This window comes from Corythoichthys intestinalis, chromosome 4 (assembly GCF_030265065.1).
Source record: "Corythoichthys intestinalis isolate RoL2023-P3 chromosome 4, ASM3026506v1, whole genome shotgun sequence".
Classification (NCBI taxonomy): Eukaryota; Metazoa; Chordata; class Actinopteri; order Syngnathiformes; family Syngnathidae; genus Corythoichthys; species Corythoichthys intestinalis.
Window position 1 is genome coordinate 12,486,141 of NC_080398.1, and position 27,310 is coordinate 12,513,450.

General features: G+C 39.0%; 2 protein-coding genes across 6 annotated transcripts in view; one reads left to right on the forward strand and one right to left on the reverse strand.

Annotated features, from left to right (window-relative positions):
* Positions 1-7,086, forward strand: part of fhod3b (formin homology 2 domain containing 3b) — a 173,097-nt gene extending 166,011 nt beyond the window's left edge. For all 3 annotated transcript variants that reach the window (XM_057834776.1, XM_057834777.1, XM_057834779.1), the window contains 3 exons: positions 724-925; positions 1,009-1,170; positions 4,763-7,086. In XM_057834776.1, coding sequence (XP_057690759.1) covers positions 724-925; positions 1,009-1,170; positions 4,763-4,845 — 447 coding nt within the window. In that variant the 3' untranslated portion in view covers positions 4,846-7,086. The remainder of the gene's footprint in view (positions 1-723; positions 926-1,008; positions 1,171-4,762) is intronic.
* On the reverse strand, positions 6,117-26,267 carry rxrbb (retinoid x receptor, beta b). Of its 3 annotated transcripts, none has more exons than XM_057834781.1 (12): positions 26,086-26,267; positions 21,114-21,283; positions 20,811-20,964; positions 20,511-20,690; positions 20,205-20,249; positions 16,197-16,357; positions 12,371-12,500; positions 11,133-11,259; positions 11,015-11,056; positions 10,835-10,926; positions 7,393-7,498; positions 6,117-7,312 (listed from the first exon to the last, which is right to left on the reverse strand). In XM_057834781.1, exons 2-12 carry the CDS (start codon positions 21,237-21,239, stop codon positions 7,165-7,167), a joined length of 1,311 nt encoding a protein of 436 aa, XP_057690764.1. In that variant the 5' UTR covers positions 21,240-21,283; positions 26,086-26,267; the 3' UTR covers positions 6,117-7,164. The 3 variants fall into 3 exon arrangements, with proteins under 3 accessions (XP_057690764.1, XP_057690763.1, XP_057690765.1); XM_057834780.1 differs by having other exon boundaries at positions 20,196-20,249; XM_057834782.1 differs by lacking the exon at positions 20,205-20,249 and having other exon boundaries at positions 26,086-26,265.
* Positions 26,268-27,310: the final 1,043 nt, after the last annotated feature.

Genomic DNA, 27,310 nt, shown 5'->3' on the forward strand with positions numbered 1-27,310 from the left:
ATCATTGACACCCTCAAGCAAGAGGCTAAGACACAGAAAGAAATTTCTGCGCAAATAGGCTGTTCCCAGAGTAGTGTATCAAGGCACCTCAGTGGGAAGTCTGTGGGAAGGAAAAAGTGTGTGAGTTTGAGTCACTGCCTATTCATTCCCGGGTCACTTCCTGTTCTGTAACCCAAAATCAACAGAAAGTGACCCATAAGATGCCCCAAAATCAACAGAAAGTGACCCATAAAATGCCCCAAAATCAACCGGAAGTAACTAAAATGAACAAGTAATGACCTGAAATGGCCCAAAATTACCTTTTTGCCTGGCATTGGCTGTCACTGATGACTATAGAAGTGGGGGTGGCTGCCATTGACGGTGATCGACGCCCAATCCATTTAGACTGGGAACATTCGTTCATTCGGAACCAGAGCATTCACAATCATTCTCTCCGATTCTTTTCGATGCTCGGATTGCGACATAAAGGATTGCGATATATCGCCAGATATTTTTTCCCTGCTCTAATTATAATGATTATAAATAAAGACTAAAAGCTCACTTATATTACAGTATGTTGTCCACATTTCAACAATCCAAGGTCATGATTTTGATTGAAGTGGTTTTCGAAATGATAATCCTTTCTTAATCCTAAACAACTATTAAACCTGAAAATTGTTTCGTCAGATATTTAGTTGATCCATTGATTACCAAGTTCGTCTAAACATTCTACCTTCACTGCAGAGCGTAAAATTTGGCGGGGCCCAGCCCGATGCACCCGAGAGCCAGCCCCAGGGTATTCAATATGCGGAGGACGCAGCCGAGCACGAGAACATGAAGGCCGTGCTGAAGGGCGGCGTGCAGAAGGGTGGCGTGCAGGGCGGCGAGAGCGAGACGTCCACGGTGCCGGGCCTGCGTTCCCGCACGCGAGCTAGCAGCTCAAGAAGTGAGTACTTTAACATTCTAAAGAGGAATTTGGATTTTTTTGTTGTTATTGTCTTTTTACAATTTTTTTTTTTGTGTTTTCAGCACGTGTGCCTCCGTGGTGCATCGCTAACGACGATGCTATTAACTGTATGGATGACACGGCCGATGAGATCATGGAGCGAATCGTACGCTCGGCCACTCAGGGGCCCGGCCAGAGGTCACAACCTCGAGAGAGGCGACGCTCCCGAGTCAATCGCAAATCACGTGAGTCGTTTTTGAAGCGTTTTGCCAGGAAACAGCGGTTTTTAACATTTAGAAAAAGAATTACAAACTTAGCTATTTTTAAATTTTGAGTGTGAAACCTTTCGAAACGTGACTTCAAAGCTAAAATCATATTTGTTTATATTTTTATCAAAGTTAATACAGTCATGTAAAGCTGTCGGAACACAAGGGGCAAATGAAGAGGATGCTGGGATACACACATACACATACAGTAGAGGTCCCTCTGAGCTAATTAGATGCCAGGAATGCTAGGCAATAGGCAATTGCAGAGCAGCTATAAGTATGTTATGTTCAGTCAACTTTTGCAGCTGCGAGTACCGGCCATACTGTATTTTTGCCTTTCTTATCCTGAAATTTCTTTTTTGACAAGAGGCAATATTTTCCCATTGAGGCGTGTCTTAACTTGAAAATTCTGTGTGTAAGGACGCTCTTAAGTAGAGGTACCACTGTATTATTTTTATCAGTCAAAAATATACACGGCCTGTGTGCCTTGTTGCAAAAATGTGTTGTAACAAAAACAGTTAAAACCAATCAAATATGTAAAACAATAGTAGAATAAATATGAATAAAACAAACATGCTAATGCATCTTGATAAACTCATCTGTTTCAATCTGATTTTGCTAAGGTTTAATGTGTAGTTATCAAAATTGACAATAGTCATTAAGTTACTTTTCGCAAAAAAAAAAAAAAAAAAAAAAGTCCAGCCCATAGACTTCACCATCAGTTGACAAGACAACTCCCACAAACAATGCGCCACGCCTTCCCGTTGGGGGCCGACCCAGGCATGGCAATTGGCTTTCACTGTAATAAACTCAAACACGCACTGCGTTCAAACGCCGGATTTAGGTGGAAAAAGGACAAAACTTTTAGTGCTTACAAGGAGGCAGGAGTGTCTCAAAAGTGATTTGGTCGAAGATTCTAGGTAATTACTATAGCCCCATGCATGCACTTTTAAACGATGTGAAAAAAAAAGCATCGAAAAAATTAGCGTAATTTTAGCTTGAAATATTTACGTAAAATGAATTATAACTGCCTGTTTTTTTTTTTGCTTTTAACTAAGAATCTAGACTGTTCTATGCTTATATCTATAGAAATTCAGGGATGTTCGTAATAATTTACAAGAATTTTCAACTGAAAAAGCTCTTGGTTTTGTGATGGCCGCCACGTTGGATTTACACATTAGTGTAATTATAGCTCCAAATATTTACGTAAAATGAATGAGAACTGCCCAGTTTTTCGCTTTTAACCAAGAATCTAGACTGTCCTATGTTATCTATGGCGGAAAACACTCAATGACTTGAAGTTCCGCTCTGGGATCCCCAATTTGGCCAACTTTCAAAATTGTCCGATATGGACATGTGATACATCATTGGAAAGCTTAAAATCTCTCAATTTTTCTGGGGGAAGAAAATTTTTGAACAGGAGGGCATTTAAAAAAAAAATTAAACAGCAAAACCCTATCTGGAGGTGAGAGCAGACGAGAGCAGAATTACAGACGCCATGACTTTAATGAGATATGATCGCGTACTTACCTTGTTTCGATCCAAAAACTCCATGTAGCATGTATCATTGAGTGTCAAGACACAGCTGTGAATGGCTGGATTTTTGGGGGATTTTATGGGTGAAACATGGTCATATAACAAGGGTCGAGATGCAGAAATCGCAGACATCAAGGAGTAGTCGAGATTTTCTTTTTCATATATTTACCTTTTTAAACATTTTTTTGCAATTTTTCTTTGTTTGGATCGATTATTTATCATCTATCATATCGTAGAAAATGTGACAGTAACAAAAAAAAATACAATTAAGCGATAGTTCTGAGGTAGATATCCGTGACTTATTTACAGACACCGTTTTTTCATTGTGACATAATTTGTTTAAAAGTTTAAAATATGCGAGTGAATATTTTTTTTTTAAACTAAATATTACACATCAATTATTGATTCTAACCGAAAAAAAGGCAGACATTTTTAATAATAAATATAATTAATTACCTTCGTTTTATGGCTGGGTTGAAACAAAAGTGGTTACACGACGTCCGTAAACGGGGGTTTCCAGGGTAAAATGGACAAATTAAAAATGGTTTGGGGGCTTAATGCGCCATGAATCTGCAATGGCAGCATATAGACATATTGTTCTATCAAACACAACAGTTGTTTTGGCTTAAAATACAGCAGTTTCTTTTAAAGAGGAGTGCAAGAGCAGAAACTGCTTTCTCAGTCTTGTCCGTGTTTTCCGCCCTATAGAAATTGCGGGATGTACGCATTTATTTACAAGAATTTTCATCTTAAAAAGATCTTGGTTTGTGATGGCCGCCATGTTGTATCCATACACAGTAGCGTAAGTTTACATTTAAAAAAATCGTCTTTTACGTGTTTGGCCAGACGTGCCTCTAGTAACAACCTAAATAAGTTGTGATTGTATATAGAAAAATGCTAATTTTGCTTTTGTTGAGTAAAATTAAGATAATTCTGCATGCTTTTCTATTCTGATGTGAAAATTTAGTGATTTATTAGCTGTTGAAAACTGAAAACATTTAAGTTGCTATTTCGGGCAAAAGCTTATATGATATGTTAAAAATTGCTTTTGATCCTGAAATATAGGTGATTATCTCTGCATTTGGTTATTTTTGTGCATCTAGTGTAAAATTTGAGAATTTTATTGCCATTTTAGGTTTAGTTATACTTGTATAAAAAATAATTATCGTATTGGCCCAAATATAAGACGGTGTTTTTTGCATTGATATAAGAACAAAAAAGGTTGTCGTCTTATATTCGTGGTCTAGGCATCATACCCATTCACGACGCCAGATGGTGTCAGATATCATTGAAGCGATGTTCTGTCATGACAGATCTCAGCTACTCTCAAGTTTAACCAGTTTGCATTAATTTATCGCAATGTTTTCCTTATTCAGATTTGTTTCAAGACTACAGTTTCAGTTAGACTTCACTTTGATGGTTAATGCAGTTCTTACAATTTTGTTGTTTTATCACAATAGATTGGTTTATTTACATTTCAAAAACTAGAAGCCATTAATTTACGAATGTGAGTGCACCTTAGTTTACACATTTAAATGTTTAGATATTAAGATTTGAATGAAGCAAAATAACATACTTTTTCTCTCAAATATATTGCTATACTCATTTGTTTCTGATGTACTGTAATTTTTTTCTGTATAAAAATTAATTTGGTGTTCAAAAAGTCTTTTTTCAAACGAGTCTTGAAAAAAAGGGGATCATCTTGTAATCAGGGCCGTCTTATATTCAGGCCAATACGGTAATCGGGATTTTATTAGGGAACGACTTTGAAGTTTTTGGATGTTGCTGCTCATGGAGACTCATATATGCCTAAGGGATGTGCCTGTTATGGTTTTAGGTCGCTAGCGGCTTTGGTTTTGAAAATATTTGAATTTAATATTTTTGAAAATATGTAAGTACGGCTCAGCCCCGAGCCCTGTGTCCCATCAGCTGATAGTGAAGTCTATGACCAGCCTTTAGAAAAATCCTTGTCAAACGATATGTCAACGCTGTCTTGAAATGACTAACGCCCACATTGTGTTCTGTTTTTTTAAAGTGAGGAGGACGCTGAAGAGCGGTTTGACATCGGAGGAGGCCAATGTCCTGGGCTTGTCGGGTGCTTCCGACATGCAAGTATGAACAACACTTGAGGACACGCATTCAAAGCTCCTCGCCTTACCTCTGGCACGACATGGACGACTTGTATCTGCTTCCTTGGGAAGTAAAGCCAAGCGTTGCATTGAGACCACTGAGCTTCACTACTCCTGCATCGCATGACCCCAAAGCGTTAGCACCCAAAGCCAAAGCACCCTGTGTGCTTGTGTGCAAGCGTGTTCTCTAGTGGTCAAAGTGAGAGGAACGAGTTCAAAGATGTCACCTGCGTGTGTACAATTACTACTGTGCTACTTCAGCATCTGACTAATGCCTTGCACTCTAGGTGATCGTTTGCCGATCAAAAGCATTTAAAACACTACACAAAAAATCAAATTAAATCATACAGGTTGAGAAGTAAAATAGGTTGCTCGACAGCATGTGGCGCACAGCTGGTGCTTCTGTTGTCCCAGCTGCACATTTCAGTGCCTTTCTGAGACGCTTATTTATTAGAGATTTTCAGAAATGTCCTATCAGATGACAGATGATCATGAGCTGCGGTTAATGTCAGTATTCTCTCGATTCATATTGAAGCTATTACGACAACCATTTGCTGACACCTTACATGTCAGCTCACTTTAACCTAAAAGTATTTTATAGAACAAAGGCCATCTCCTTCAACTAGCATCACTGGAGATTAGTTAGAAGCACTCATCTCTTAATGAATGTGAAATATCTGCATTTAATTTATATTTCTAAACATCTATACAGTAAAGTGATGTGAAAAGATTTTTTAATACATAAAATGTAGGTCCAGTTATTATGTGCTGTCATACAGAAGGCCCTTTAACACATTTCTCCTTTACTTACAAGTCCCAGTTTGCTATTTTGAATGGGAGAATAGCCAAGACTCAATGAAGAAGACACCAGCAGTAGTTTTTCGTGAACTCTGGTCAGCACCTTAGATTGCAAATGTAGCGTCTTTTAATTTTTTTTACCTATCAAACAGATGTGTCAGGTCAGTTAGACCTGTCATGTAAAATTTTTGTTCAGTTTGTAGAATAGTGTATTATAGAGTAAAAACAGTATTATAAATGTAATTTAAAGCTTTGAAAGGAATCACTTTTGCAAGTTAAGGTTTGGTATAAATGCTGGTTCTGTGCTCTGGACTTTGCTTCGACATCATTGCACTTCACAACTCTGCAAGGCTTCAAGTGCAGCCACAATGTTACTATTTCAATTAAAAAGCTTGTGAAAATGAGTCGGTCTTTCAATTGTGTTCTCATTGTTTAGAAAGGACAAAAACATGCAAAGAGAAGTCACAAACTGAAGTCATGTTTATTTTTAGTCCACACAACCCATGTGTCAAGTAGCACATGAGGTCAAGTTGATCAATGACTTGAGGGCTCTGGACCTAATGTGACAATTTTACTTTGAATAAACTGCAGAGACAGTACAAAGGACAGGACAGCTAACTAGCAAGGTAAGAAGGATGGGAGGAAATACAATGGAGCATCAAGGGATTTAAAAACAAAAACAAGCTGAAACGCTGTCAGCAAATCCAGTGCAACCCAACACGTTCTGCTATCTGAAAATTTAAAGAGAAAATAAAAACAAGGGCACGGGCTAAAAATGATCAAATTTGTAACTCCAGATCATAATTGAAATTAACATACATTTTCCCTGAACAATTACTTTTGCACAGTACCTCAGAATTGTATAAATTACAAAATGGAATATTCCCTTTCCACCAGACGTGATTTACTTGGTAAAACCCCTGAATGAGTGAAAGGCAGAAAAGCACTTTAACATTTTATATTGCTACATTTTATTTAAAATAATAAAAACAACAAAGCTCATGTTTGCATATCCTCTTAGGTGTGGGGTTTTCAAACCAATAGTCGCATTTTGTCAGAAATAGCACCAAACACGAAAAGGCTCCAACAGTCTGCTGGCAGCTTTTAGAAAGTCAAGTGATTGGCCTTAGAAAAGGGCAAAGTCGTAAACAAGTCTAAATGGAGGGCAGACAATTTGTGTCTCTGCTAAGATTTCATCTTGTGGAATAGATCCATGTTGACTAGAAAGGATTAAAAAGAAGACTAGGTCTTCGACGCATGCTCCCGTTTAAAAATAGATCCTTAAGCAGTGTGTACAAAGCTCATATAAAACGGTGTATATAGCCTGTGAGGGGAGGGGGAATACTTCTTTCGACACGTAGCACCCAGCTGGCTTGTTTGGTCTAAAAAGAGCAAAATGTGTGCAGCACTAAAACAAACAAACAAACAAACAGAGCGGAAGCCAGATAGCAGTGAGACAAGCGGACAAATGTTTCCAAGTTAAAGTGCCACTCCAGTCTGCACGCTCCCTCTAGGCCAGCTGATGAGGAGCTTCAAGCATCTCCATGAGGAAAGTGTCAATGGGCGTGTCGCCGATCAGCTTGAAGAAGAACAGGTGCTCCAAGCATTTCAGGCCGATGGAGCGCAGCGCGGGCAGGCGGAGGAGCAGCTTGGCGAACCTGACACCCAAAACACATGCCACAGATGCTTCTTTTTGTCGAAAGAGGGGGCAGGGGGCAAAAACCACCGGTGCACGTACCTGCCCTGCTGCTCGGGGTACTTGTGTTTGCAGTAGGCCTCCAGCGATGCATAAACCTTCTCTCGGAGCAGCTCCACCTCCCCCGTGTTGGACAGACCTTTCGCATCTGCAGCACAGCAGAGCATTCAATTTGAATTCGGCACTCTTTCCTCTTAATGGGCAGTATGGAAATGTGACTTTTAAATGGACTGTATACTAAAAGTTGGTTGTTTTAATTGTCCATGCAATTAGTGTGAGATTAAATAATAATTCAGATTTAACATTATCTTGATATTTCGGAATAATAGGCTAGGTTCAGACCGCAGGTCTTAATGCACAAATCCGATTTTTTCGTGCTTTTCCGACACGAAAGAGGCATTAACTTGACGGTATGAACGTGACAAGTCGCATAGAAGTGGACCATTTCGATCTCATCTGGGCCAAATTTTTGCAGAATGTGGCGGCGGTCTGTCTGAACTGTCAAGTCTCCCAAATCGGAATTCATGCAGCAATTATGTCATCAAAGAGCGGCAGGAAGGACGACAGCGATTTGGCTGTGCATTAGCATTAGCGCCAAGCTTGAACTCTGCTTTCACGCAGTAGGCGGGCTTGACCACAGTCATAAAAAAATTAAATGACGAAAAGGATAAGCCTGATTATGCTCGGATTTCTTTCTGTGAGCCAAATGAGCAGTATTTCAGTATTGCTTGCATGGCCGAGTCAAGAATATTCATTTTTCCAATTGAGGTCACAAGTCAAGTCATACAAGTCAAGTTATTTCTTAGCTTGCTGGTGAAAATGAGAACATTTTTATCCTGGAAAACCAGCCTGACTTTCGCCATGTACAGAAACGTGGCTAGTCCCACTGGACCTGTTTCAGTCACATCGACGCGCTCGATATATACTATTGACGTCCAGTGCTTTAGCTATGGTGGCTCACCTTTCTTGCGTTATTCTTACAATTCATATGAAAAGAATGTAGTTATAAATAATTGCATGATCACTTTTTTATCATCCATAATGAATGAAATGTGAATGTAAACGACCTTTTAAATCCCGAGTTGAACCCTGGCCCCATTACCACATGAACAACAGTTTAATGTATTTACTTCGTGACATTTTGAAAATCAACTAGATATTTTGTAAACAGATAGAACATCAGCTGTCACTCATGCTGCACTACACCGAATTGTTGCTTTTGGTTGCGGCATCTGGGGAAAAAAAAAAAAAAAAAAGCCTTGCGGATCTTCTCCGATCGTCCGGGCAGCAAAGCAACGACGATGCAATGCAAACGTGGGCTCTGTGAGTACACACAATGTAGGTGTGTGACAAAATATCTAAATGGTGATATATCGTGATATTTTGTATCCCAAAAGGTTATCGATATGCTCCTGCCAAGAATCGAGATATCATTTTGAAAAGGTGTTAATGTCAAAAAAAAAAAAAAATGAACCAACAAGTTGTTACCAACATCTTCCACCATAATAGAGTCTCAGTTAACTTTAAGGCTGCATTGACAGTGCTCGACGCCCAATCCATATAGACTGGTAATGTTCGTTCAATCGAACCCAGGGGCATTCACAGTCATTTTGTCCGATTTTCAGGGCACTTACAGGTCACTCGCTGTTCATTCTAGGGCATTTACAGGTCATTTTCTGTTGAGTTTGAGTCACTGCCTATTCATTTGGATGATTCCCAGGTCATTTCCTGTTCTGTAACTCTAAATAAACAGGAAGAGACCCATAAAATACCGCAAAATCAACAGGTAAATGACCTTAAATGGCCCAAAATTACCTCATTGCCTGGCATTGGCTGCCACTACCGGTCATAAACGTTCAATCCGTTTGAAGTGGGAGGGATGGACCACCCTCCCAGTTCAAACGGATTGGACGTCTACTAGTGATAAACTCATTCCAATTCACAACAAAAGCTTGTTTTTCTGTTTATCAGTTGTTTGTAGAATATCCTAGAATGATTTCCTGACCAACGTATCGATAATGGTTGTATCGCCATATCGTCAGATCATCGTTATCGTGGGTTTTGTATGGCAAATCGTATCGTATCGTGAGGTACCCAGAGGTTCCCACTCCTAACACACTGATTGTAATGGCCGCAAATTTGATATGGCTGCCGTTTGCTGGTGGATTAGAGCCTTGACGCATGCGCTATAAGTCTGCCTTTAGTTGCTACAATTAGGCTCGAGCGTATGACGTGGCACTCGCGAGGTTTCCGCCGCTATTGCCATTATGGAAGCGAGAAACATAAACAATGAGGCATTTCAACACAGGTCGCTCTTTAAAAATGGTTGGAAATTATTGTGCGGTAAAGAATTGCAACAACCGATCGAATAGAAAGGAGAATGTACAGCTCGACGGAACACCATTGAGTTTCTTCTGGATCCCTACATGGAGAAAAGGCGAGGGAAAGGTCATATCTGAACTTACCAAACGTCGAAGAATGGCATGGGTGGCCTCGATCAGAAGGAAGGGCATAACGTTTGATTCTCCAGTTACACACTGAGTTTGCTCTATGCACTTCCACTCCGGTAAGTTAATTTAGTTTGATTATGCAAATTTCAGTAACTTTACGCCCTAAGTCGGCCTGTTGTTAGCTATAGCTACAGCTAAACAACTAGCATGCATACATGTGCATTGTCTTCATAAGGCATAATTCCTGTCGTTGCTAAATGAAAAAGCTGTAATATTTTGACGTGAGAGAGTGGCAAAGAATTTGTACACAGGCTACATTTTCTGCTACAAAAAATTTGTACATCCGTGGTCACAGACTAATGTAAACACACAATGCCTACCTTTGCTAGAAAGATGGTGTTGCCGTTTGCTATGGTCAAAATGTGCAGATCCTGCACCCATCCGCAGCAAAACTGTTCGTAGCTTTGTAGCGATTTGTAGTTTCGGAATTGCTGATGAGTGTAGTAACATACACCAAACACTAAATACAGCATGATGTCCATTTCGCGTAGTGGTGGAAGCTTGTCGACATCTTTATTCCATTTGTGTTCGGCTTGCTCGTGAGGGTCAACATTGTTCACATCCTTAAAATTGCTCAGATATCTGTCCTTCGCCGTGGTAACAAGTTTGTCTCTGTATCGAACTGGCAAGTTTTCCCTACATTTTTCCATCTTTGGCACTCGTAGTTCAATTGTATTTGCCGTTACGTTTAAATGTCCCGATATGTAGACGTGCTTCCGCAATGGCTGCGTTGTCGCAAATCTCGCACGATCCCGTGCTGCTGTGACGTAAACGCTCGAGCCTAATACAGAAGTGTTTAAGCATTACATTAGCAGGCCAAGAAATCCAGTAGTTGACACAGAATTTCTTTTGTACTTCAATAGAATACAATCAAGTCATTTGAGGCAGTTTGAGCTTTGTCCAATTAGTCACCATATACCCTAGTTGCATAGCACAAAATTAACTGAAGCCCAGCATCCTACTGGCTGGCTCACCTGGGTTGAAAAGGACGATGGCGCGAAGGCAGCCGAGCTCTGTCTTGTCCATTTGCATATCTCTCATTTTGTTGACAAGCTCGGTGAGAACCCTAAAGGAAACGACATTTGAAAACAGCTTTCAAAATATGCCTAGCTTGACTTTAAAAAAAAAAAAAAAGGACAGAAGTGTGGTATTACCTGTCAAATATGGCACCAACCTCTGCACTCTGCACACTCTCCCTGTGTTAAAACAAGTGTTATTACTGGAATACCTGATGAACCAATTTGCGCAAGCGTAATTAACCAATGACTGAACCTGTCAAAGATAGCTCCAACTCCTGCACTGAGAGCGCCCTCTCGCTGCAGCTCCGAGGTGAGCAGAACGCCGTCCTTCAGGGTGATGGAGCGGTGGGAGAACGAGGCGATGAGGAGCTCATTCCAACCTATGGTTGATGGTTAATGGTGTTATACTTATATAGCGCTTTTCCACCTTTCAAGTAGCAACACCGGTAGCAGGTTTACATGAAGACAAACCTTCAGAGTGAAGTGAGCCCTTGCCTATTCTGTGTCAAGGGCGTAGGTTTGCATAGGGACGGTAGGGGCATAACACTACCAACTTTTCAGGAGGCTCTAATTGTCCCCACCAACTTTTAAGCAACTTTATTTGCATTATATAATGACTTCAGTTATACAGGTAATTTAGAAAAACCCACCTCCTTAAAACTGGAGGGGGAAAAAAGTAATTCCCTTGTTTTCAGTGTAAATCTACTAATAAGTGAAATTATCTGCCAGTGCTTCAAGTAAATTTTACTCAGATTTCTTGAAATAAGAAAACTAGCTGAAACTAAGCTTAACAGACTTATTTTAAGCAAAAGGTTTGCATATTTAATCTAAAAAAAACTTGTCAGAAATGCTCTTCATTCAAAAATTGTTCTTGTTTAAAACCTTAATTGAAAGCATTTTTCTTGAATTAGGTGAGAAATCAACTTTTTGATGTATGGGCTTAACAAGAACAAATAGTAACATTTACTTAAAATAAATGGAAGAATCTGACGCATTAATCTGTTAACTAGTCTTGAACACTCAAAACAAGATGGAGAAAATTATTCGACTAGATTTAAGGAAAATGATCAGATTAAGTTGTTAAACAATTTGCAGTGTGAAAGTTAGTATAAATCAATACAGATTTATTTTGCATTAATCATTTAGCCTATCAATTAATTAGGTTGATATTGATGAGAAATGTAGCCCTGACCCCTGTTCACCCAATCTATTTGGTCCTATTAATATCCCGTCCCAAGCAAAAAGTGTACATGCAGGTTATGCTGTTATATTGTCCCTTCCAATATTGAGACCAACCTACGCCCTTGTTCTTGGTGTACTATTCTACTAACAATTGTGTTTTACATAGAACTACTATGAAAGTATTCAACGAGCACCTATAGAAGTATTTCTGTCTTTTTCTTTTTAACCCTTCTGCTCCTTCTCGAGCAAACAGTATATATTCTGTGAGGGACCACTATATTGTGTCAGTGTATGTATGAGATGAGGCACCTGCGCGCAGAAGGATGACCTGGTCGTCAAGAGGCAGCTCACAGAAGTGAGGGATTCTCTTGGCCCACTCCACCAGGGCAAAGAGCTGCTTGTCTGCAGTCTGGCAGATGTTGGTGACCGCATCATGGGGCTGAAACACATACTACTAAGTCAGTATGGTCATTTTAGAGGTTTCACATAGGCTTGTCGCGATAACAAATTTGAGTAATCAGATACATTGTCTAGTGCTGCAACGATTAATCGATTAACTCGAGTATTCGATTAGAAAAAAATATTAGAATTTTGCTGCTTTGAGTATTAGTTTAATTAAAGTGGCGTTGAGTTGGCTTGTTTTGAAAGTGTTTACATTTAGTTTTATTAATTTGGGTGGATACACTGACCTCTAGTCTGCCTAATTTTACATGGCTGAATCCAGCTGCTCCCTGTTAAGACCAACATAAGTTTTGGTTTGAGCTAATATTTTTTTAATGCATTCGTAATTTAGTTTAAAGGTATATTTAGACATTTTTTGTGGGAATATGAGTTCGAACTATTTGTTAAGAGCATTGTTAAAAAAAAAAAAAAAAAAAAAACATTGGCATTTTATAGCATTTAAGCTAGCGGACTTTTGTTATGTAAGTTAGCCAACTGTTCTTTTGTTGTACATAAATCCTCATTTATTTCTTCATACAGTTTGAGGTTCAGGTCAGGTATATTCATTTTTTATGTTCCTTATCCGATTACTCGATTATTCGAACTAACTAGTTCATCGATTAATCGACTACTAAAATAATCGATAGCTGCAGCCCTAATATTGTCTCACAAATTATTGCAGATACAGTGGTACCATGACATAAGATTGTCCTCTTTTCAACATCAGATGTAAAATTTGATTCACCATTTGTTTCTACATCCTATGACATGCTCGAAATATGACGATTTATGATTTATTTATTTATTTATTAGTGTAGGTTTTCGGGCTGTGGAACGAATTAATGAAATTGTAAAGTATTTTTATGGGAAAATCCTGCTCGACATACAACCATTTCGACTTACACACAAGGTCCTGGAACGAAATAACTTTGTATGTAGAGGTACCGCTTTATAGGACATCATTGTCAATTTTTTTAACCAATTCAACCACTACTGTGGTGACAATATATCATAACAAATCATCCATTCAAATTTAATAACTTGTTATTCTTAAATGAAACACACAATTCATTTTCCGAGCCGCTAATCCTCATGAGGGTCGCGAGGGTGCTGGAGCCTATCCCAGAATGTGCTGTAGGCGGGGTACACCCTGAATCGGCTGCCAGTCAATTGCAGGGCACAAGGAGATGAACACCCATTCACGTAAACACTCATACCTAGGGGCAATTTAGCATGTTCCATCGTCTACCATGCATGTTTTTGGGATGTGGAGGAAACTGGAGTAACCGGAGAAAACCCATGCAGGCACGGGGAGAAAATGCAAACCCCACACAGGAAGGATTGAATCCTTCATTTAAGAACGGTGAGGCTGACGTGGTAGCCACTGTCACACCAAAACACATCATATGTAACACAAATTACATGAAAAATATATTTAAAAAAAAAAAAAAAACACACACACACAAAACACATAACTTGCCATTTGAAAGCTAGCTAAGTGTATGTGAATATGAAATGAGTGTGAAACCCAACACCATGTTTGTTTTTTGCGAATTAAAGCCCATCAAAAGTTTTTATTTAATCCAAAATTACTCATTTTGTATTGCAAAGTGAGCATTTTAGCGAATTTAAAGACAAATTACTCATTGACAATCATTTTTTTCCATAATGGGTGTTATTTTAAAGCTATTCTTAGTGTAGAATCTGAAGTGTGTGAGATTAACTCCAGAAATCATAATTTACATGCTGAACATGGCGTGTCTTTATTTTGAAATGTTCACCATAAGTACGTTCGCTAACCGTAAGCTTTACACTAAAAAAAATTCGACAAGTTTTCATGTTTGCAGTGTCACCTTTTAATCGAGAGTTTGCGTTTTAGAGAAGACTGCCAATGTTTTATTGCAGGCTAAAGTGATTAGTGCATTGTCTTTTTTCCATTAGCCCCAATGTAGCAATGCTAACGTTTCCTTTTGTATGTCTGAAATTTTATTCTACAGTGTGTTGATGACCAATAAACATCTGTGAAAGGAACTGGAGTCTTATATGCAATCAACACGCAGCACATGCAGATTAATAAATGAAATCCAGTTTATGCATGTTTTGAGAGTTCCGGTGTTCGCTGACTGTAAACTATTTTCAACAACGTATTGCAAAGTGACAATCTGGTTTATGGTTGTTGGTTTGTCCAATTACTCTAGTCCCTTGAAATAGTGGCGGGAAAATATAAATGTGTTGTAATTCCAGCACGGTTCACCAGATTCTGGTGTAAATACTCTTCAACTGCAGTTAAAGCACCCTCTTCATTTAACTTACTGTATTTTTCAGACTATAAGTCGCACTTTTTTCATAGTTTGGCTGGGGGTGCGACTTATACTCTGGAGTGACTTGTGTGTGAAATTATTAACACATTATTACATAATTTCACATGTTATTTTGGTGTTTTGGTGAGACATTGGTGGTTTGGTAAACTTGTTAGCACGTTCTTTATGCTATAGTTATCTGAATAACTCCTAATACCTATGTTACGTTAACATACCGGCCACGTTCGCATTTCGTTGTTCATGCATCATGTAACATTATCATACTGTACAGTTATTCAGCATGTTTTTCTCTATTGTATGTTTATTTCAAATTCCCTTTCAAGATGACATATCTGTTCTATGTGTTGGATTTTATCAAGTAAATTTCCCCCAAAAATGCAACTTATACTCCGGTGCAACTTATGTTTTTTTTTCCTCTTCGTTGGTCATTTTATGGCTGGTGCAACTTATAGTCCAAAAAATACGGTAGTTGCCAGATAAGAGTTCTGTCCCAATATGAGATTGATGCGTCCGACATTTGAAATCCTTCAAGTGTCCAAGCTAACCAGCTCGCTTTCTTGTTATTGTGATGGCCTAGTTTTTCATTAAACATTACTTTTATAATGACGTGTCATGATTAGTGGATTCCAACTTGAAACTTTTGCCAAAGAACTAAATTGTAGAACAGTCTGCATGCCAATGTAAAATAAATAAATGTTTTATAAAGAATCAACTTATTTGAAATACCAATGATATTTTACCAAGGTCAAAGAAAATTGGTACTAGCAGTTAGTACCATTGTTGGTTGTGACCTGGTGTTTGTGCTCAATTTAGTTTTAGTGCCCCACTGAACACCGGTTTGGCAGAGACCCAACTCAGAGCTGTAGTACATCACCAACACAATTGCAGTGCATCCCCTTCTTTTTACAACACTATAAAGCAGCACACGACACAAGGTGGCTGGCTTCCTGCCATTAAATGTTCATACCAGGGACATGTGGTAAACGCCCACCACTGAATTACGATGGACAAAGGCTTCCCTCTGGACCAGCAAAGAGTTGCTGCTAGTCTGGCACCAATTAATGGGGTGCTCTAAGTGGGTGCTTCTACAGCTAAGGAAAATATCTAGTGCTATTTTCGCGTTTGCTACAAAATTACAGTGCACCAGTCTCCAGTTGAGTTTAAAATGGGTACAAAATTGCTTCTAGTTAAGGATCAAAAGTATTTTTGTCAATATATTTGTAACAAAATCATGTCCTCAAATGCTGGTTACATGTCAACAAGAATGGTTGTGAATTTTTTTAAACTATTATCAGACATTTTTTTTGGTGTACATGTACAACCAAAACAAGGTTTTCTGCGTTGTGCAATACATAGTGGTTGCATCCACTCACAGAGTTGCCTGCAGAGCCTCCATCAGAGTGGAGCTCAGTCTTCTGCTCCACCGCAGTCTCTGCCTCCAAGATCTTCTCCACTGGCATCTCCTCATTAATGCCCATGCTGAACTCCAGCTCGCCTTCACGCTCGCGGTTTCTCTGACGCTCCTCCTGAACCGCTGCATAACATGACAGGAAAGAGTGATTTATGTTGGAGAAGACCAAAGTCACTATTGTTAAATACAAACAAACGTTTTAGGGGGAGAGGTGCACCAATGAGACAGTCCATCATATTGACTGCTGTCTTGAATGAAAACTAATTGGGGGTGTGTATTGAACAGGAGCACAAAAAAAAAAAAATTACTATAGACGAGGCATGTGCCAGTATGATATGAATATCTGACGGTATGATAACCTTAAGGCAAAATATCACTGTTTAACGGGATACCAATTACAGCTCTAAAATGTGTTACTTTGTGTTTATAAAAAAAAAAAAAATCAAAACAAATTTTTCCATTAAACAGGATTTTTATACATATTAGCAAATTGGAACATAAGTATAATGGTAAGTTAAAATAAATTTTTTAAAAAATCTAAATAAAATTAAAATATATGCAGTCCTTTAGGTGAGGCTAAACCCACAGCTCAACATTATGACCATCAGAACAAAAACAATTGAATTATTTTCCATAAAAAGCACGTGTGTAGGACTCGTATCATGTTTACATTATACACAGTCTCTCAACACAGACTGTTTCCAGAGAAAAAAAAAAAAACACGTTTTGCCATCGCTAGACACACTAAACACTAGAGCTGGGAATCTTTGGGCACCTAACGATTCGATTACGATTACGATTCAGAGGCTCCGATTCTATTATAAAACGATTATTGATGCACCCCACTCCTTTTTTTTTTTTTTTTTTTTTTTTTTTTTTTAAATAAAATAAAGTTTTGTACATTAGTTCCAAAATTGTTCAAAAATACTCTCAGGCTACACCAAACTACTATTTCAGTATCAAGTTAACATATAGCAGTAAACAAATATACAATAATAACATTAAATAAAAAAACTCCAGTCCCCATTCTGTATCAGCAGCTTTAAACTACATTCAATTAATTTAATGTTGTGAATCAACCGTTAAAGTTGTTAAAATAACTCCCGTTATTCCATAATTTCCCTTTTGTCTACTTTTGACATGTGAAAGTTTTAAAACTATTTTAAAGATAGATTCAAGTCAATATTTTACCGATTTAGGAGTATTTTAGATAAAAAGTTAATTAGGTTTGCTTGGAAGGTTCGCTACAACAGCATTGCAGGGAAGTTTACTGCTTTAAGATGGCGGCCGTTTACTAACGCCCGCATCTAGCTTTTTGCAGATGTGCTGCTACCGCTACCGAGTCTATAATCCATCTAGTCCTATATAAATGATATCTACCCTAACATTATGTAGCTTAGCTGTACTTGTAGCAGCTTTTCGTCAGCAGTCAGGTATGTTGTTGTGTTTTTTTATCTCGTGGCATGAGTTGAGCTAGAGCCGTGAGTTGAGTGTTGGCATTACCCGAGGGGCCGGTTAATGAGAAGCATAATGTTCAGCTACTCCCGCTCCGTTCCGTCCCGAAGTCCGCGCGGCGCGCTGAGTGTGTTGTACTTCCGCTTTACTTGGCATATTTCAATAATCGGAATTTGGATGTTTGTGAATCGTTCTCAAATCTTCCACGGCCGAATCGCGAATAATCTAAGAATCGGAAATTTTGCACACCTCTACTAAACACGCTGGAGTTAACTCGTAGCTGGTGGAAACGTTCATGACAGTGTTTACCAACATTTAATTTTGTATGAATGCAAAATCATATAGGAGGTATTGCCACCTCAGCAGCCACCCTCCACAAACATGGTTTACATGTCAGTTGGTTCTGCTCCTCTAAGCCGCGGCCCTCTGTAACTTTTCTGTAGCCGAAGCATTCCCATACCAGCGATTTAGGTTTCTTCTATGGGGGAAAAAGTTCAGAAATTACACCTCCTCCAGCCATCATGTAGCAGAGCTACAATGACACTAAGTAACAACTGGTGGGGGAGGGTTGAGCCTTACAGCTAAGAAGCGAGGGATTTCTCCATGCATTGTTGGGACATAAACATAGCTGATACCTTAGGGACGGTATGACGGAATTTTTTTGCGGTTTTGAAAACTTGACGTTTGCATACCACAATATACCCTGAAACCGGTAATCAGCACATGTCTGCTTTAGACAGTGGGGTTTTCTTTTCCTTTTTGTAAAGCCCCCAATGAAGGCAAAGAGGAAAAATGATGCCACCGAAACGAGCAATAATGAAACACTACACACTTTCTTAATTCCAGCAACACCTCAGAAAGACAACTAAAGTGAGATTATTGCTATGCAAACTTTGTGTTGTTAACTCTCCATTAGATCTTCAAAGGATGAGTAGTTTTACAGATTGAATCCAACTTTGGAGGTTGAGCTGCTTTAGGTGGCAATAGAAAAAGCAGCTTTCTGATCCATTATGAAAATGGAAAATACTGGTAGAACATGATTTGCGGTTCATACATTTAGACAGGAGAAACACTTATTTGGGTGTGTGCTGTATATTCCCTCTTTTGACTGTATACTTCATATTGTGGGTTCACTTTGGTACAATAGTTAATAAACATGTCAGAATTAAACAGAATCTTCTTTCAGATGAAGGAAGTCAAACAATAGAACAAAAGTTATAAGTATTTCAAATTGTGAATTGGCTGTTGCCAATATACACATTTTTCCTTTAATATCTGTCATTTATCCTGTCCGTTTTGTGTAGTTCCTGTAATGTTATTTACAGTAGGTCTTATCTTAGACATGTATCGCACATACACAGTGCAGTAATATCAAGTTTGTTTTTTTTAAACTACTTGGTATGGTCTTGTTGGTTTAAGCTGTCTGCATGTTAAATGCAACATCGAATCCCAAATATATTACAGTATAAAGTAGAGCTGTCACGACTAGTCGACATAGTCGACGTCATCGATGACGTAAATCCGTCGACGAGCACAACATCCCGTCGACGGTTAATGAAGGGTTAAAAAATATATATATGCGTGGAAAGTTCAGAATGTCGGATGCTCTGTATGCAAGAGGGGAAAGCGGCACAAAGCCAAAAAAGCGCACCAGAGTGTCCAAAACATTGACTTATTTCAAAGAAACAACGGAGGGTACACTCTTCTGTCCTGTCTCTTCAATGCCAAGCTTGGCTGCACGTAGGCCGTGAATAAACACCTTAAGCGCCGTCACCGTTTGTCTTTTTTTTTTTTCATTTTTTGTACACCAGAGGGTGCTGTCGCCTTACTGAATAATAATGTTTCATTGCCAATGGGCCTATAAGTACTGTTAGTATTGTCCTTAATGCTAACAGAAAGGTTTATTTCATGTTATGGTTTATTTTATGGTATAGAAAATTATATAAGGTTAAAAAGTCATAAATATATACAGTATATACAGTGATTGCACTCAAGGGCGAGATTGTCAATGATAAGGTATTAAATTAAGGTAAAGGCAATTCATTGATATATAAATAAGGTTTAAAAGGAAAAAGGTGAAAAGTTTGTGTTAATTTCTAATTGTGTTGTTTTATTTGTGTGCACCATAGCTCTTACGGTGTGATTACATCAAGGATGGAATAAAAGTTGTAAACCATCAGTTTAAGAGACCACCTTTTCAATCGGGATGCTACACGAGTTAATTCTATCAGCATTTGAACTCATTGTTTATTTGTGATTTATTATTATTTATGTGTTGTACTTTAATAAATAATTTAAGTGTTCCAATATGTTTTTTGTGAATTGATAAGCGTCAACAAAAATTTCATTGCTAAATTAGTAAACAAAAACAAAAACATTTTTTTTTTTTTTTAATTATTAGATCAGTCGACTAATCGTAAAAATAGTCGGCTGACTAATCGGGAGAAAATTAGTCGTTTGGGACAGCCCTAGTATAAAGAGTAGCTTTACAATGTCAATGGCATACTCATCCGACCCTCATCTTTTCCATCTTCTTTTATTCCCCTTACAAGTTTCACCACTATTGAAATGGAGAAAGGGTAGGATTGGGAGAGGAAAAGGGAAGACAGGGGTTAGAAATATTAACCCAACCCACTGCATCAGTCTCTACCATATTCCTATACAATTTTAAATCTTATCAACAGTGTTCCCATCATAATCGCAAAAATCAAAGAGAAAACCAATGCAAGGCACTTCCCAGTGCTTTCCACCATCCCTTGTTTCTTTTTCTTTAGTGTTTTTTTCTTTGAGGGAAATATTTGGCAGTAAGAAACCTGCATACCTTCCCTCTTCATGCCCATGGCCAGGCACTTCTGGTAGCGGCAGTACTGGCAGCGGTTGCGCTGGCGTTTGTCCACCAGACACTCCTTGTTGTCCCTGCATGTGTAGCTCAAGTCTTTGCGGACAGTCCTCTTGAAAAACCCTTTGCAGCCCTCGCAGCTGTACACGCCATAATGCTTGCCTAGTGCGCAAAAAGTAATGGCGTTATGAGAAATGACGAGATAAGCTCAAACAAATATTTACCGTAAAAGAAATGCACATTGGTTTGTCTTTCAAAGAACAGGGTGTTTCATTCACTCACCAGACGAGCGGTCTCCACAAATGACGCACAGGCGCTTTTGAGACAACATGATTCCAGGACTGTGAGTGGACATGGGCCTCAGGCCAAATGGAGGCTTGATGTCCTCAGAGCTACTGATTGAATGCATCCCTGACATGGCGCCTGAAGCAGAGAGCTGGAACGACATGAACCACAGAGAGCATAGTCATGGGATGGTAAAAGTTCCCGTTGGTCTCCCATTCAAGTAAACAAAGCTCATCGCAGGTTAAATGGTTTGTATACCTATAGCCAACAATAACGGCCGATGAGTTAATGTCATTTTACCTGGCTGTGGCTGATGGGTCCAAATCCCAGAGAGGGCGATACCATTGGAGAGTTGATAGAGAAAGGAGATCCAATGACATTGGTGGGGCTGTTGGGAGCCGAGCTATTGGGCTGCTGGGAAGACATAGCTCTAATAACACAGGATGATGACCCGCCAGATGGTTATCAGTCTGAGAGTGACAATCAGATATGAGCAGAAATTAGTAGCGGAACTTTTTTTAACCACTTCAACAATAAATTGCAACAAATCAAGCATTCTGGTTTTCCTATGACAATATTGTTCTGTTGTAACCTGCGTAATCGGGAATTTCCTTATTGCAGTAAAATCAAAGGCCTCTTACATTGAGCAATAGCTAACATTTTAGTTATCACAAAATTATGTGTAAACTGTGCATAAGAGAATGAGGAACAGCTTTATTTATCAAATACTAATTTCCTCGGTGGCAAAGCCCACAACCACAGTCATTATTATCATACAATAGCAAATGTATGACAATGTTGACCGAAAATTAAGATAGGTCTACTTTCAAACTTGTTTGATAAGTTTGTGGATCTCATTTGGTGGTCATAATGGAAGTTGCAGTACATGAGTACAGTGGGTTCCCACTACTATTTGTGAGGGACACGGCACAAGCTCAACTACAAGAGTCTAAATAATTAATGCACATTATAATTGCATTAGAAAAATATATTTTTTTCTTGTAACCCAAAACAAATCTTGAATAAGTGTGGATAAAGTTCTATACACACTAAAAGTTTATTGGAAATGATCTCTGCTAAACTTCACCCCTTGGAAACTTGAGTGTTGTTTAAAAGTGCCATTTGATTTTTAACAGCAATCCTCGCATCATGCAGCAATCACGCCATTGCACACCCATATCAACAGAGACACAGAAACGCCCCGAAATGATGTTCAATCGCTAGTTTGATCATAAAACACTATAGACTGTGGCAATAACAGGCTCCAAGCACTCTTCTCTGTTTGGTCACACAATGGTCATGCCTGTCAAAACATTCTTTAAATACATAAAAACAAGAACACCTCACAGCAAAGATATTGCATCATCTTACCAAACTCCATTTTTTTAAAGTCACGGTCAAATGATAAGCACAAGCTAGTGATGGCTGAATGACGCCTTGTAAACCACTGAGGCTTTCTTTTTGCATAACTTTTTTTTTTTAAGCTTAGGGCCTTCACTGCGCAAGGAACAGCAACATTTGATGGTTGACTGAAATTGCGGCAGTTGCTTCATAATTTCACCAAACCATTCTCATAAAACAATGTTGTTTCAAACCGGAAATAGGAAAGTAAAAACTCAAAACAAGATGCATTTTTGTAAAAAGATTTCTCTATACACATCCTGGTGATGTCTTTATGTTTAGCTGTAATAATAGAATAAAACGAGAATATAAAGCGATTTGTTCATGATCATGGTTCCGGTTCTCATTCCACATTTCGATTCTGATTCCAAACGATTCTCGATCAGATTCTTTTAACAGGTAGGGTCCAAAAAATTGCATAGTTTATATTAATTTCTTAACTTCTTGATTATTTTTTTAAATTATATGAACTTTTAATTAACTTTGTTATAAATTTGGAGCTGGTTGAAGTGGCTGGGGAGAGGGAAGTCTGGGCTTCCCTGTTAAAGCTGCTGCCCCCGCGACATGACCCCAGAAGAAGCGGAAGATGGATGGATGGATGGATGGATGGATGGATGGATGGATGGATGGATGGATGGATGGATGGATGGATGGATGGATGGATGGGATGGATGGGATGGATGGGATGGATGGGATGGATGGGATGGATGGATGGATGGATGGATGAATTTCTCACAGGGCTATTTTTAATTTGTTTATAAATATCAGTCTTTGAACTTGATTATGATGAAGTTTCTTTCCACAGAAGTGCACTTTCACAAAGATGTTTATTTTTCAAAATCTCACAGAGAAAGCATTTACACATATTCTTCTGCCCATGTTTTGGAGTGTCTTATGCTGCAGGCATTTATTGTCTTTTATCGTTTGTGGTATTTCTACAAGTTAGTTAAAGGCTGACATAAGTGTTCTGTCCCTTGATCTTGACTATTTCATCCATCCACAAGATATCACTATTGTAACTCCGGACTCTACAGTTTTTCTTTGATTTGCTACATGCGCTTGGCTTCCCCTAGTGGTGACTTACTGGAAGCAGCAAGCAAAAAGAACATCTTAAGAATCATTGAGGTGTACAGACGCTACACACCTCCTCTGCACTTCACATCGCTGGGAACCCTTGATCAAACAAAATCTGTCAGTTTGCATGTTTTAACAGAAGGTCTGATATTTCCGTGTGTTTATTCTGTTACTATATTGTCATTTATGCGAAGCGAAGTGACACGTTTTTGCGCTGAACTAAATTACCCACTTCATATGACTTGCTCATAGCGGAGCTAGTCTTCATGTGGCTTCTTCTTCGTGGTGTTCGACAGCTATTTTTTCCGGTCGGCGGTCAGGGCATCGGGAAAAAAAAAAATACATCGAACGGTTCCGGGAGAAACAGAGCGTTAGTCCCGAATCCCACCAATGCTTAAGGTATGCCATTTTTGTAGAGATGAGCAAACAATACCAGTTTATGTGTTATTCTAAAATTTATTACCGTATAAACCTCCAACCTCCAAACCTCTAAAAGGTGATGGATCAATGGGTACAAAGTGTCGGAATGAATGAAACTTTGGACGTCATCAGTAGAGGTGGGAATCTTTGGGCACCTAATGATTCGATTACGATTCAGAGGCTCTGATTCGATTATAAATCAATTATTGATGCACCCCCCCCCCTTTTAATTTCTTGTACACTAGTTCCAAAATTGTTCAAAAATCCTCTCAGGCTAAACAAACTTACTATTTCAGTATCAAGTTGACCGTTAAAAACAGTAAATAAAATACTCAAGTCCCCATTCTGTATCGGCAGCTTTAAACTACATTCAATTGATTTAATGTTGTGAATCAACCGTTAAAGTTGTTAAAATTGCTCCCGTTGTTCCTAATTTCCCTTCTATCTACTTTCGACGTTTCATCATTTAAAGATAGATTCAAGTCAAGATTTTGCCTTCTGGAGAAGTCTACCGCTTTAAGATGGCGCCTGTTTACTAGCGCGGGAAAGTCTGTCATTTCGCATCTAGTTCTTGGTATATGTTCTAACACGGCCGTCATCTGTCATTTCAGATCTAGTTCTAGATATATGTGATATCTAACATAGTCGTATGTTGCCATATGTTTGTAGCAACTAGCAACTGGGCGCTGTTTGTAGCGGCTGACGGCCGCAGTCAGGTATTATTGTTTTTTTTTGTTTTTTGTTTTATCTAGCGGCATGCGTTGAACATGATATTTACTCTCGGTCCGTTCCTCATTGCGTCCTGAAGACTGCGCTGACTGTGTTCTATTTCCGCTTTACCAGGTAATTCAAAAATCGGAATTTGGATGTTTGTGAATCGTTCTCGAATCTTCCACGGCCGAATCGCGAATAATCTAAGAATCGGAAATTTCGCACGCCTCTCGTCATCAGTCACGTGAAGTTTTCGTTTGACACAAGCTCCAACACTTTGATCTAAAACACGGTGGTTTATTAGAGTGAAACAAGCTTGGGGTCTTCAGTTTTGGGTGCCCATCTCTAGAGCTTACTTAAAGCCAGCACATATACAACAAGAAATTAGGTGCACACTTAGCTGCTCTGTTCATTGGTCCAATTTATAATGTACTGGACTTTTACTGCATATTGACAGATTACGCTAATTTCTAAAAAGCTTTTTCCCCTAAAAACACCAGACAAACGGGCTGAAGGTGCATGCATTTCTATGAGCGAACTCTTCGTGCTTTTAGCGCCAGTGTTCAGTTACCACATTTTCTTAAGGGAAGAGGGGCATTCTAAACTCATAAATACCACATTTCTAAACAAGACTAAACTCAATACTGAATATTTTGTTTGTGCAATGGGTTCTACAGTTTTCTGAAGTTTTTTTTAAATTTAAGCAACAAAGAAAATGCCAATGTTTGTGACACTACAAAAGCCCTTTGAGACAATGACATGGAATGTTTTGCCATGACCAAGTCAATCTCCAGACCTCAATACAATTGAGTATGCATTTTACTTGAAGCAAACTAAAGTGATTCAATAACGCGCCAACAACAAGCACAAACTTAAACTGCCATCACGTCTTGGCCAAATTTCACCAAGGGTGACGTCTACGCATCCCAGACTTCTGCTACAGCTGACTGCAAAGGGTTTGTGACCAAATATTAAAATATAAACTGTTGGACTTTCACAAATGTCACCTAATTTGAATGCAAATAGCCTTAAATTAAAGCTCCTTTGAACTCAGTCCATTGTAGTGGTGTTCAAAGCGAGAAAGAGGATTGTGTCGATATTTATGGACCCTGCTGTTAATGTTTGTTAGCTGGCAAAGTTACAATTTAAGATTATTAACACGTTTGCCAGATCAATGCTGCTCGCCATATGCGCCAACAAATACATTTAAGATCGCTATATGAAATGCTAACCGTGAAAGTCATTATATAATTAAATTGGCGTCTCTTAACGGGCAAAACATTGACTCGTCTCTGCGTTACGCTGAGCCAAGATGAACTGAACAGTACGTACAGTACATCCGCCCGAGACTTCGACAGTAACATTAGCCAGCTAACATTAGCAGCATACCTGGAGCGGATTGTACACAATAAATGGCTCAAAAGCTATTCGTTTAACACAAGCATCCCCACAACGAAGTTTGATCGTCAATAAGAAGTGCTTCAAATCCGCGTGTTCGTCGTCGTTTAATCCACTTAGAGAAGCTTCGCCACGATTATGGCTAAACTAGCGAGCGTGGCTGCCATTAGCATAGCGCTAACTGCATGTTGGTAGTTAGGGCGAGCGAAATAATGGCAACGAACGTGTTCGCGTGTAGATCGAAGGGGCGTGGGGAAAAAAAACTCACCAGACGCACAATCGACGCATTGTTGAAAAAGCACGCCGAGGTGTCTTTATTGTGCCTCCCGAGCAGCAGCGGCAGACAGCAAGGCCGCCGCTCCGAGCCAGTTGACTTCAACTTGACGCTGTTGTTGTTTACTGGCCATGGTGGCTCCGTGCCAGCCCCGCTAGAGCCAAAATGTCTCCCGGGACCACCCAGTAGCGTGGTCACGTCACACTGCCGCATTGGATGGAGACGGGGGGGCTCATTCTGTATCGCCATAATTTTATTAATAAATATTTTTTAAAAGTCAAGACAAACTGCGTAGGAAATACAAAAAAATGCATCGAATTGCTGGGGAATTAATAAACACCGAGAACGGTGGACGGATGCAGGTGAGTGGAGGGGGGTATTTTTTTTAGCTGTCACTTACATACATAAATACAGTATATGGCGGAAAACACAGACAAGGCTGAAAAAGCAGTTTTTGCTCTTGCCCCCCTCTTTAAAATATTTGCTGTATTTTAAGTCAAAAGAAATTTTGTGTTTGGTAAAATGTGTGTATATGCTGCCTTAGCAATTTCATGGCGCATTAAAGAGCATACGACATGATAAAAAAAAAAAGTCTTAAATAGCATTATTATGTGAATTAGAATCATATTTTGAGACGATTCGACTATATACAACAATTTAGCAAAGCGCAGATGACGAGAAATTAGTCTTTTAATCTGCCGGTTAGCCACGCCTACCATTATAGGGCTCTAGCGTCCCCAACAGGTGGATGACGTCAGCGGGAGACTGGGCTCATCGGTTTTACTAATCAGCCTATTGAGGGGGAATTATTCAGAACGAGGAAAACGCAACAAAGAAAGCCGCAAAATGTCATTGTTACTCTCTCTCTTCTCCAATATTTTTATAGGATATTCTTTTTATCCAGGTATTTTCCCCAATAGCTAAATAAATGGCATGGTCATGACAAATAATAGTCTTGTGCTAAATGGAATATAAAATAATAAAAATTCACTTATTCAGGACGACATAGCAAAATTACTCCATAATGGTCAAAACTGTCGACTTCACCTTTACTGTCGCACCTCCCGAACGATATTTTATGACACCTAAATCGGACATATGTCATTTCCCTTCCCCGGCTTCGGAGAATGTAAACAAACCAAGAGGCGTGACAGCTAGCCGACATGCTAACCCAAACCGAGTGATGTTTCAAAGCCTTCGAAGCGGAAAATCACACATA

Coding starts and splice junctions, on each gene's coding strand:
- rxrbb (XM_057834780.1), bottom strand. CDS start 21,239: ATGTCTTCCCAGCAGCCCAATAGCTCGGCTCCCAACAGCCCCACCAAT. Junction 11,057..11,132: donor GTTGGAGCTATCTTTGACAG/GTTCAGTCATTG, acceptor GTTTTAACACAG/GGAGAGTGTGCAGAGTGCAG. Junction 10,927..11,014: donor GTTGGTGCCATATTTGACAG/GTAATACCACAC, acceptor CGTTTCCTTTAG/GGTTCTCACCGAGCTTGTCA.